The 12,398-nt window shown below is 51.3% G+C and overlaps 2 protein-coding genes across 2 annotated transcripts; both read left to right on the top strand.

The window, feature by feature from the left end:
• Nucleotides 1-3,007: 3,007 nt before the first annotated feature.
• Z519_10737 (uncharacterized protein) lies at nucleotides 3,008-4,713 on the top strand (the record flags this gene model as incomplete). The annotated part of the gene is made up of 4 exons (XM_016768453.1): nucleotides 3,008-3,081; nucleotides 3,151-3,650; nucleotides 3,756-3,838; nucleotides 3,964-4,713. The coding sequence occupies 4 exons, from the start codon at nucleotides 3,008-3,010 to the stop codon at nucleotides 4,711-4,713; spliced, it is 1,407 nt and encodes a 468-aa protein (XP_016615360.1).
• A 1,878-nt stretch (nucleotides 4,714-6,591) lies between these two features.
• Z519_10736 (calcium-translocating P-type ATPase, PMCA-type) lies at nucleotides 6,592-10,336 on the top strand (the record flags this gene model as incomplete). Its single annotated transcript, XM_016768452.1, has 2 exons — nucleotides 6,592-7,419; nucleotides 7,481-10,336. The coding sequence occupies 2 exons, from the start codon at nucleotides 6,592-6,594 to the stop codon at nucleotides 10,334-10,336; spliced, it is 3,684 nt and encodes a 1,227-aa protein (XP_016615359.1).
• Nucleotides 10,337-12,398: the final 2,062 nt, after the last annotated feature.

Below are 12,398 nucleotides of genomic sequence, written 5' to 3'. Positions count from 1 at the left end.
TATTCACGTTCATGCCCAAACACCGCGAAACGGCAATTGAACTCCCGGCATTTGCGCCGACGTCTAGAAACGTCCATCCTGTCAAACTTTGCCAGTACCGGAACCTTACCCCACAGGCCCTTTGAAGAGCCGTTGGAAATTTAGGATAGGAGGTCAAAGGTGAGAAAAGTTCTTGGACTTGAATGATGGATTTGAAGAGAACAAGTGAGACTTATCTTCTGGATAGACTCTGGAAAGGTGCATGTGGTCGTTCGAACTGTGGGCTCTTTCTTGAGATGAGAGTGGTCTGTCCAGCCTCTTTTCCAGCTTGCTAACTATGTACTCCGTCCCCATGGCATCTTGAATGATGTCGGCATCAGTGGAATTGGAGTTTTGCTTGTTGGCTCTGTCCTGGTTTCACGCCCCTGCAATCTGGGATTCACCAGGGGCGTCGGTGGCCGAGATTCGAGATGGCGAGGAGCGGTGGCATGACAAAGACCCACTTGGCTATAAACAGTTGTCTGTGAACAATGCAGACGGATGAATTGTGCGTGCAGCGTTCCCAGCATGACCATAGGAAGTCCTGATGTCGTCCGACCAGACTTACTGCAACGAAATTCGAAGCATGGAAGTTAAACTCCCCGAATTCAGGCGTTCTTAGGCACCGGCTCTATGCGAGCAGCCGTTGCAGTCAAGAGTGAAAGCATATGCATCTTTTTCGGAAGGCATTCTTCGACTACCTCCTTAAATGCCCAGAATCCTCTCTAGATGATTGGTGCCGAATTTATTCATCCAAATAGTATCTGCAACCCGTGGGATGGAGAATGAGATAAAGTATTGCAAGATAGACCGCGCCACTGCGTCCAGCTTAGTTGAGGTTCTGTCGAACAGGTCCACGCGATCCTAAGGTTGAACGTGGGCTCGCGGGACCTCTGCAGGTATCGAGCTACCGCTCCAAGGCTCTGGCATGACACTTTTGTCAACACTCTGTCTGGGTGAGGTTGCTTCTCCGCTGGTGTGATGTGGCATCTGGGTCAAAATGCTCTCAGAATCGGTCCCGACCACGCTCGGTCGTGCATTGGGAGAATTGTTCAGCGGTTCTCGTCGCGGCTTGTTCGAAGTTTCTGTCTTGTCTTCTCCATGGTCTCCCGATGGCAGAAGATCGATTTTCCTCAGTGTTCGACAGGCTTGTGTCCACCGCCGACTTGATCACGAACAAGAATTTGCTCGACAGTTCACTTTCATTTCTTTCGTCCTTCTCAGTAACAATATTCCTTTCCGTGATATTTTATTTGCTTACGAGGGCTGTCGGGCCGTCGACGCCACGTTGTGCCCTGCTACCCGAGCTTCTTTGTAGATATCTGCACAGGGATCTTTAGAGTCGTCTCGGAAGGACTTCTGACGATATATCACCGGTTCGCGGCTCCGCATCATTACGCCAGAAGTAGGGAAGAGGCGAGCACTGTCGCCTTAAGACACCAAATGGTACAGGCTCCTTTACTCACTGACAGCATTCATTGGCGCGTATGCAACCTCCGAGGCCCGAAGTTTCGGCATACTTAACAAACATGCTATCTGGAATCTACCCGATACATCGCTAATACCTTGAACCGGCAAGTTCTGCAAGGGACGCCGTCCCGATCTTGGATGGTGCTCAGCGTCGAGAGACATTGTGCTGCCGCAGATATTCCTTCAGGCCAATCTGAGCATTGCCGACATTGCTTTCCGCAAGCTTGCGGCACGGAGGCCGAGTTCTTGAACTATTATAAGTCTGGATCTTGAGGCGCGAACTCTGGTGGAAGCTCAAAAATTCCAAATGCGGATGGAGTCGTTTCGAGACTGGGGCTCATTAGTATGTTCGGGGCCCCTTCCAAGGCTGGTGGACTCAAATCGGCTGCTGGTTAGATTCCTAGTTCTCTCCGTTTGGTTTCAATGCAACATCTTCATAGGCAATGCCCCCCGTCCTTCCGGGCGCACTTTCGACGCCGCGACGACTGCTAGCGACGGGCTAATTGCACGGCTCATTTCCGTTCCGCACTTCCTCTCTCATTCATGGACCGCCGATTGAGTTACACAAGATTTCATATAGCCGTAGTCGTTCTAGAGCGTTTAGGAGCGTTCTGCTCCAGCCGTCCCGGCTTACCTCATGCACACGAGCGTCACAAACTTGGGCGCTTTTCAGTCCCTTCCCTGAGTCAGACTCGCGAAAGAGACGAACTCTAATACAGACAGATACTCTTGCAGGTAAGCCACAATCATACAGACTGCGGGGTATCGCATCTGGCTGGTAGGTATTCGGCTCGGCGTCAATTCGAAATAAATCGGAGCGGATCTTGCTTGATAATGACGTTCATTTCAGGAATGTGGATTAGCTGAATCTGGTAAGCTACTAAGAAACTTACCTGAGTCTTCCTCATCGAGTTGACACAGTCTACCCCGGAGAATGCTGGGTCCCTTCCCTTCAGCCTTGCGTCGACCTTCGGTCATATAAGCTTTAAACAAGCAAACGGGTCAGTGCTGCCACGCTTCGCTTGATATGCTGTCGGCCAACGGAAAGTTGGGTTTCATTTCCTCATCTCGGCATAACCAGTAAAAAACCTCGGTTATTCTGTGATTGGGCGAATGCTCGAGCCGCCCGTAAGACGCATAATTCGCCCCGTGGCTTATAGTCGTTCTTCCAGTAAACGAGGAAGGTGGTGCCTCTATAGGTGAAGAGTAGGAGATCGAAGCGTATGCTTTAGCCAATGTTGGACCTGAATTCAACACCAACAACCTGGACCTGGCGGCAAATCGACGCCGAAATCGAAAGGCCCACCTGCCACCGCTTTTCGAGAACACTGGTCAGCGTGGTACTTTGCTACACCTGACTCCGGAAGAAATGCTTATGGGAAAAAAAAGCTATGCCTATACTGTTTATCGCACTCTGACAGTCCAAATATATTTCCCTTTTTTATTTTTGATGTTGACTTGGGATGTGCCAAATGTAATAGAAACGACTCTGCTCATGACAAGGAAATCAATCACAAGAATGCCGATCGGTAGACCCCGCATACCTGGCACCGACGCAGAGAGGGCAGAGGTACGGAGAGCCAAAGTCCGTGCGTAAGTGTGTCGTACAGCGTTTCTGATTCTATGGACAAACACCGATACTGACGAGGCAATTTTGTCAAGCAACGTTCAGGCGTTTAGGAAGCGCCAGAAGGAAAAGAAGCTAGCAGAGCAGGCCGTCCAGAGGCAGATCAACGAAGAGGGTCTGGTTCAACCACACGAGGCGCTTCTGCAAAAGCAGCCGACGGTTCCTCTCCTCCCTCACGGCTGTTCACAAACGTGTGAAGCATCCGTGTTTCCTCCAGAAGATCCCGAATTCTGGCTACAAGCCATGCCTTCAGAAATGGTTGCAAGGCTCGCGAGAACGACTTACCACGATGCATTTGTCGACGTTCTCAGGCATAGATTCGTGGCACCGCAAAGAGTCCGCGAGCGCACAATGGATGGGCCTGAACAAGGATTGTCCATGTGCTATCTGACCTGGGTTACGGCAGCAACCCTCGAAATCGGCAGGTCAGAAACCGAAGTCTTGATGGAAGCCCTGCTGGCTGCCTCTCTTGCCAAAGTTGGAAGAGACCAAAATGAACCGGGGATGACAATCCATGGTGCCTATATGCAGACCCGTGCGTTGCAAAGACTGCGGTCCTTGTTGACAAGGTATCAAGAGGGGGACAGGAGTATTTCTCCGACAATGCTGTCTTTAACAGCGCTGACCTGCGCCATGTCAGAGCTGATTACCAACAAGTCCTGGGACAATTTCAATAGCCACCTGTGCGGGGTAGGAGCCTTGATATCCCATGGTGGCGTCGAAGTAAGTTTCGTCTCCTAGTTTGGTCGATGTCTTTAGGGTGCGCATCCAAGTCCTCCAAATATGGCGTTGTACCTTCCGCACAGATATAACCAGCGAGGCTGACCATGTGGCTGCCAAACTGATAGGGATTGAATCATCAGTTGTCTCAAGAGCACTTTTATAGGTACCGGGCAATCCAAACACCTTTCTTGTTCATGAATCGACAAAAAGCGTTCCTCTGCGACCCGGAATGGACCAATTTTCCCTGGAAAAAAGATTTGGAGCTTGCTCGACACCCCTTGCACTCGATGCTTGACATTGCCCTCAAGGCTTTACCGGAGATTGCCAAGCAGGAAATGCCCAAAAGTTGGACAGTTTCTTGCCTCAGAGAGAGGCTTGAAAAGGCCTGCACGATCGTGGCGGAACTGAATGAGTGGGAGCGTCAGCTGCGATTCCAGCATCGTGGCGTCCTATACACCGAGGTCCCCGCGACATGGGAAGGTGTTTACAAGCGACGCCTGGACTTCCCCAATATTTCGATTGCCATCACATTCGCCATGTATGCGGCGGCAAGGATACACGTCGCAACTCTTGTGGCCGATGTCTCAGATGAGATCATCTGGCGCGTGCCAACAGCTGACATACATAGCACCTCAGCTGTCTGGGAGGCATTGCGGTGGGCACGGCTTGCATGCCAGAGCCTCGAATACTTCCGCACCGACCAGCCCAAGGCTGCAGGACGGATTGTAACGTTGTGGCCACTTGAGACCGCCTGGGAACTCTTTGCCAGGGTGGCGGCCGGAGGTTCTGTGGATGTCTCGCAAGAGATTGCGTGGTGTCGGTCTGCAGCTGAACAGCACGCAAATCTCGGTATCCCTCCATTTAAATGGAGATAAGACAGTGGGACGATTGGGTGCTCCAGTCTGTGAGTTGGTGTCTCTCGAAAAGAGTTGGAGCGAGCTGGAATACGGTATCAAGAAGGCCGATTGGCGTGCGAGGCGCAAAACAATCTTCACCGGCAAGAACAAACACTTAGCAATTTCCGGAGCTAGTCCTGTACCCTTTTCCTTCTCTTGACCAAACCCGCCGATGATGCGAGCAAAGCCGGAAGTTCATTCGAGGGAAGATGGGGCTCGGTGCGGAGCTGCAATGTTCCAGACTCATCGAGAAGTACGACGTACTCCATACTAGAAACGGAAACAAAGATCTGTAGTGAGAAGGGGAGATTCCGGAGAAGCTTCCCATAAGTGAAGATGCTCCGATGCCTTCGAATGTCAAAACCGGGTCGACCGACCTGATTGCTCTGCTCAGCCACGGAGGTGGCAATGAGGCTGCGATCCTTGTCACGTGACCCAAGTGACCAAATACCTGTGGCTTGTGCTTGGCTGCTGACATGTGACCAAGTGGCTGGGACAAGCAAGAAAACGGCCACCACCTGCTGAGCTGCTTTGATTGTTGCCTGCAGTTCTCAGCCATTTGAAAATTCAGTTCTAGACATGATATCGAGTACTGGGGCCACGAGCCGCTCTCCTTCAGCAGCCAGTGGTGACGGTATTGGCTGCCAGCTGCGCGACAGAACCTTGACAAGGTCCTCCTCGCCGATCTCCGCTTAATTCCCACTGACGAGTGTGCATCCTCCAATACCCGTGGCGATAAATGACGGAGTCCAAGAAGCTCAAGACCAGAGCCAAGGAGCTTCTGAGGAGCAGTTGGGTGATTGGCGCTTCTTGTCGTCAGAAAAAACACCAGACAGGCCTTGGTACAGGCTTGGAACTCCCAGCGATCCCTCGCCCTTGGGGTTGGCAGAGCCCGAACAAGGGATTAACAGACAGACAGGCAGGCAGGCAAATATATCAGCAGAAACTGGGAAAACGGAATTCTAGATATATACGTGCTTGGTACGAGGTAGTCCGCGCAGAGCCGGGAGACCAGTCGTTTTGTTGGTGCTCTCTACGATTGGGGAATAGTACCAGCGCAGGGATTGAACTAAAAGGCTGATGGCGATCCCTGCGTGTGTCTGACGCCTTTTGCACCTTTTCAGGGGCCTCGAGCTCAACCCCCGGATGTGATGAGAACGAGGAACTCAACCAGACATCATGGATGACACTTCCACAGCCCAGATCGATGTTGAATCTTTCGGGATCCGCTACTCGGGCGCCTCTTCAAACACCAATCGGAGGTGTCTCACCTTCTCAAGTGGCCCAAATCACGACGCTTGTGGTCTCTGCCCAGAATGTGCCTATCTGCACAGCCTCATTCTGGGCAACATCAAGACGCTCCATCCACCACAATCTGGGCCAGTGCTGCAAGTGCCGAGAAACCGCAAACCATGCAGACCATGGCATTCTCTTCAAGGCAGAGTTTTCATCTTTTCTTGTTTGTAATTGGTGATGTTGCCCTGTCACCAACCCGTGGGCGCCTCAACACAACAGTCCAAACACCTGATAAGCCACGCTCTGCCCTTTGATACAAAGCTGTAGTGCGTATACGCGGGCGACTTTGTTGCCTGTCTGCCACTGATTCCACGCCAACCAGCTCTAGGTCTGAGCGGTACAGCTCAGCCGTAGTCGTTCGCAATGAAGGGGCCAAATCCCTCTTCCTCTTCAGCGCCAAAGATCACAGTCGATACATCGGTAAGAGAACTCATAAATACGTGCGAATGTGTCGTGTCTTAGATTCTCTGACCTTTCTGGCCTCAGAATCTAGCAAAGCAGCCTCGGGCAGAGTCATCCACTGCATCGGTAATAACACCAGGTCATAAAAGGGGGCCTAGCATGTCCACACCGCCTCAAACCGCCAGAGACGACGGCTCGTATTTGTCCCCGACTAGTCCCGATCGCAGAGCGCAATATGATGGATCGACTCTCAATTCCAGATCAGGCTCTGTCGTATCGGGAGATACTGCGACGCGATTCCGGTCGAATTCGGGCATATCAGCCACATCTAATACCACACTTTACTCAAAATCTAGCCTCGAGTTTGAGCCCCCGGAAGAAGCCTTGCGAGCGGGTAAGGGAGACGAGAAGGATTTCGATGTCTCGGACAATCCGTTTGCCTTTTCACCAGGTCAACTGAATAAACTCCTCAACCCGAAATCCCTATCCGCCTACAAAGCACTGGGAGGCCTGAGAGGTCTCGAAAGGGGTCTACGGACCAGCATCACAGCTGGGTTGTCGGTGGACGAAACTCGCCTCGAGGGACAAGTATCTTACGAAGAAGCGGTCACTGCTGGATCCGACAAAGAAGGGCTTTCAGCTGTTAACTTGAGCAGGTCACGCTCAAGCGGGAGTGTGAGCCTGCGCGAAGTCAAGGGCCAATTTGAAGATCGGCTACGCGTCTACCGAGACAATCGACTCCCCGAGCGGAAGCCGGATAGTATCCTTGTGCTCATTTGGCGAGCATACAACGATAAAATCCTCATTCTACTGACCATCGCCGCTGTTATCTCTTTGGCCCTGGGAATTTACGAGACTGTTGATGGAGGATCTGGGGTCGACTGGGTCGAAGGTGTTGCAATTTGTGTTGCAATTATTATTGTAGTAACTGTGGGTGCTGCCAATGACTGGCAGAAGGAACGGCAGTTCGTCAAGCTCAACAAACGGGTACGTTCAAATCTCCACATTCACCTTCGTCAGAGCCATTTTTTCTAACACATAAAAACAGAAAGACGATCGAGAAGTCAAGGTTATTCGATCAGGCAAATCCATTCAAATATCGGTGCACGACATCACCGTTGGAGATGTCCTTCACCTCGAGCCTGGCGACGCCGTTCCAGCCGATGGCATCTTCATAGCCGGACATGGCGTCAAATGTGATGAATCATCTGCAACTGGGGAGTCAGATCAGATGAAGAAAACCCCTGGTGAGGAAGTATGGCAACGCATTCAGGATGGAACGGCAACCAACAAACTTGATCCTTTCATCATCAGTGGATCCAAGGTCCTCGAGGGCGTCGGCACCTATCTCGTCACCAACGTCGGCGTAAACAGCTCATACGGCAAAATCTTAATGAGCCTCCAGACCGACAATGAGCCGACTCCTTTGCAGGTGAAACTGAGCAAATTGGCAAATTGGATAGGAGGACTCGGGTCTACTGCTGCAGGACTTCTTTTCATCATCCTCTTGATCAAGTTTCTTGCTCACCTCTCCGGGGATGCTCGACCTGGGGCCGAGAAGGCTCAGGAATTCTTGGACATCCTGATCGTCGCAATTACCGTTATCGTTGTTGCCGTTCCGGAAGGACTTCCCTTGGCTGTTACGTTGGCTTTAGCATTCGCCACTACTAGGATGCTCAAGGAGAACAATCTCGTGCGAGTTCTGCGCGCTTGTGAGACCATGGGCAACGCCACAACCATCTGTTCCGACAAGACCGGTACCCTCACTCAAAATAAAATGACGGTGGTTGCTGGTACAATCGGAACGAAGGAAAAGTTCGCCTCATCACAATCAGCGGAGAGGCCTGATGCAGCCTCATTCGCGACGATTTTCAGCAACCTGAATGACGAGGTCAAGGAGCTTCTCAGACTCTCTATCTCCCTCAATAGTACCGCCTTCGAAGGTGAAGAGAAAGGCGTGCCCACTTTCATCGGCTCCAAGACTGAAGTCGCTTTGCTTACGCTTGCAAAGGAGAATCTTGGCCTTGACAACCTGGCTGCCGAACGATCGAGCTACAAGGTCAAGCAACTCATCCCTTTCGACTCGGCTCGCAAATGTATGGGCATAGTCATCAAGTACGACGGCGTCTACCGGCTTCTCGTCAAGGGAGCTGCAGAGATCATGCTGGCCAAATCCACCAAAACCATCTCGAATTTATACGAGAAACAGTGCGCAGGCATGGATTTCACTCCCGAGGAAAGGGAAACGGTGTCGACAATCATCGACGAGTACGCACGACACTCACTCCGTACAATTGGTATGCTTTACAAGGACTTCTCACTATGGCCACCTGCCGGTGCGAAGACGCTTGAAGAAGATCCCAAGATGGCAGACTTTGACGATATCTTTCATGAAATGACCTGGGTCGGTGTCGTCGGCATCCATGACCCTCTTAGAGAGGGCGTGGTCGAAGCCGTGGCGCAGTGTCAGCAGTCGGGCGTCGTCGTCCGCATGGTCACTGGTGACAATGTCAATACTGCACGTGCGATTGCTAGTGAATGTGGCATCCTCCGCAAGGACGAAGATGGAATTGTCATGGAAGGCCCCAAGTTCCGTCAGCTTTCCAATGAGGATATGGACAGGATCCTGCCAAGTCTTCGTGTTTTGGCTCGTTCTTCACCTGAAGACAAGCGCATCCTTGTCGGTCGTCTCAAGCATCTGGGCGAGACAGTCGCGGTTACTGGTGATGGTACTAACGACGGTCCTGCCCTGAAGATGGCGGACGTAGGATTCAGTATGGGCATCGCAGGCACCGAAGTCGCAAAAGAGGCCTCATCCATCATCCTGCTCGATGACAACTTCTCCTCGACCATCACCGCCTTGATGTGGGGTCGAGCCGTCAACGACGCGGTGAAGAAGTTCTTGCAGTTCCAAATCACCGTCAACATCACAGCCGTGATACTTACATTTGTGTCTGCTGTCTCTAATGATTCGAACCACTCCGTTCTCACTGCTGTTCAGCTCCTCTGGGTCAACCTCATCATGGACACCCTCGCTGCTCTGGCCCTCGCGACCGACCCGCCGACAAAGAAGATACTGGATCGCCCACCACAGCCTAAATCTGAGGCTCTCATTACTATCAACATGTGGAAAATGATTATTGGACAAGCCATCTATCAGCTGATTGTCACCTTCGTCCTTTACTTTGCTGGCATGTCAATCTTGAGCTACGAACCAAATCAGCGGAAAGAACTTGATACCATCGTCTTCAACACGTTCGTCTGGATGCAAATTTTCAATGAGTTAAACAACCGTCGCTTGGACAATAAGTTCAACGTTTTTGAGAATGTGCATCACAATTACTGGTTTATTGGCATCAACTGCATCATGGTCGGAGGACAGATCATGATCATCTTCATTGGCGGTGCTGCCTTTAGCATTACTGCCCTCGATGGTGCTCAGTGGGCAATTTCTCTGCTGGCTGCTCTGCCTTGCTTGCTCTGGGGTGTTCTGGTCCGATGCTTCCCCGATGCTTGGTTTGCAATCGCCTTCAACGGGACAGTTGATGGCATAGCTTTCGTCCTCCGTCCCATCCGGAAGATTCTTCGCATCATATTTCATCCCCTGGCCCAGGTCTTTCGTGCCATTGCACGATTCACCAGGCGGAGTGTACGGAAGGTGTCCCGCCGGGATACGTCTGAGCAGGAAGATGGGCAAACATCGGTCGACGAAGAGCGTCCGTCGATCGTGGCCACCGAGAAGCGACCGGCGGCCGTCCACACCACGAGCGATTCTACATGGACACCAACATCTGTGACAATCGTCGGTGACACCAATATGATTTCAAAGTCCGCCACGAACAGTGAGGCGATAGAAATGAGAGATATTCCTGTACCGTCTGTGTCGATAACAGGACCCAGCTGAGCGGTCCTCTCACCGACAGAGCTTACACTCTTCACCTATACATATCCCATATACCGGGACTTCCTTTATTGTCTGTATATATTCCGCACGGATTTTGACGTCGGCGTTCTGATTGAGAAAAATACATGTGAGAAACTGACAAACTGGTCTGTGATGTGATGACGGCAAGAGCACGCACGATTCAAGGCACTTGCAACGATTTCACGATATCGGAGTTTTTGGGTGGGCCGTCTGGGTTTCCGTCCAACACTGGACAGTCATTGGGACGCACGTTCTGGGTAGGAGTTATCTCTTGAAGTTCTCTATTTGGGTTGGGTTGGGTTGGGTTTGTATGTTTGGGCTCTTGAGGAGGATCGATCGTCTTTCCGGAGGGGGGCAAAAGTCTCATTTCATCTCGTGCGAAAGGTGCAGATGCCATTGGCGGTAACTGAGATACCCATCTCTTACTCAATGAGGTGAGAGCGAAGTAAGAAGTACATAAAAGAGTACAAAAACAGATTAAAACAAATTTTAAAAGACTCTAGATCCGACCCAACTTTAGCCTGGGACATCGTTCCTGTAAACACTCCCACAATAGGGGTTGACAAGGCTGAATCTCCCCCTCTAGGGCCCTCTTCTTCTGGCCATATCATCATGTCATTAAAAATGACATTGGTCACAGGTTAAGTATAGGATGAATGACAGAGGATCCTTATTCCAAAGGTAAATAACATGCTCATTATGAACGAAGAGCATCTTCACTACACTCCACTCCTGTCACACAGTGCCACTAACTTTAAAATCCAGCTCGCTCCCTCCCTCGTGCGCGCTCAATTAGATATTGCAAAAGAAAACTTATATCCTTCTTTCGGTTTGCGCCGCGACTCTCAGACCGTTATCTCTGTGTTCGTCAGTGTCGGAACCAGCAATCGGCTCTCGGTCGTTCCACACTGGGTTTTCTGGGCAATAGCCATTCCGACTACGCTGCTTGTTCTGCTGATTTGGTGGTTGACAAGATAGCGAGGCCAACACCGTAAGGCCGATGTGAAAGCACCAGTCCTAAAGGACGCGTGGCCATCACTTTTCTCGCGAACTTTGTGTCCACGAGCGGTGGAAGGTCGCAAGCAGCGTCTCACCATTTTCCATGTTGTCTATCGATGTCCTCTACCTGAGAGGAGAGGGGTTCTGAAACAGCCAGCGATCGTCGACGATCATCAGCGAACAGCAGAAGGATCGTCAACGATCGCCATTGACGTGATTTCCGAAGACACAGTGACGGCGACGGCGCCGGGGATACATTTACTTTCACCGAGGTACAAAAACAATGAATAATGAAAAAAATATCACCCCATGCCGGGGGGCAGAGCAGGACAATCAAATGAACCTCCATGAGCAAAGCAAACCGCGATGAACAACAGTAGAAGAAAATCCGAACGATTGACGACACCCTGGCCTGTTCATCTCCTTTACTTGTTCCATGTGCAAAGTACCTAGTACCTACGTACAGCGAGCAGTATCGACCACTCGGTACAAGGTAATAGATTAAGTAGGTCGATGGTACTAATTGACAACAACGACTGAGACTCAAAGCCCAAACTCAAACGGAGCCCGACGCATTCATTTCGCCCCCGCCCCTCCCCTCCCACAAAAACGGCCCCCCCCCCCCTTTTTTTTTTCTGGGTGTTTCGCAGCCTTGCTACCCGTTGTCACGAAACAAACTTTCATCTCCGCTATACTTATACCCATGCATCTTCCTAGGTACGCAGCATGTGCCATGAGCGCGTACTACCAAATACGAGGTACGCGGGACGGAAACGGAGGGCGGAGGGCGGACGACGGCCGTAATACCAAGTACATATTCCACAGACAAGGCTGACTTTCGGAAGTCTCCCTCACACTATGTTCTTGGCCCCCAGCAACGACGCACGCCAGTCGGCTTCGAGGCGTTTGGCTGCCTGCCCCTTGCTGCCCCCCATCTTCAGTAGGACGGCTCAGTTCAGTTCAGTTCAGAGTTCGAGTAAACTATCACAGGTAGGCTGTACACGGCTGAAGGGCCGATTCCCACCGTTTCACATGGCAAGCT

The sequence above is a fragment of the Cladophialophora bantiana genome, assembly GCF_000835475.1.
Source record: "Cladophialophora bantiana CBS 173.52 unplaced genomic scaffold supercont1.19, whole genome shotgun sequence".
Classification (NCBI taxonomy): Eukaryota; Fungi; Ascomycota; class Eurotiomycetes; order Chaetothyriales; family Herpotrichiellaceae; genus Cladophialophora; species Cladophialophora bantiana.
The sequence above is the reverse complement of the archived record's forward strand: the minus strand, read 5'-3'. Positions and strand labels throughout refer to the sequence as shown.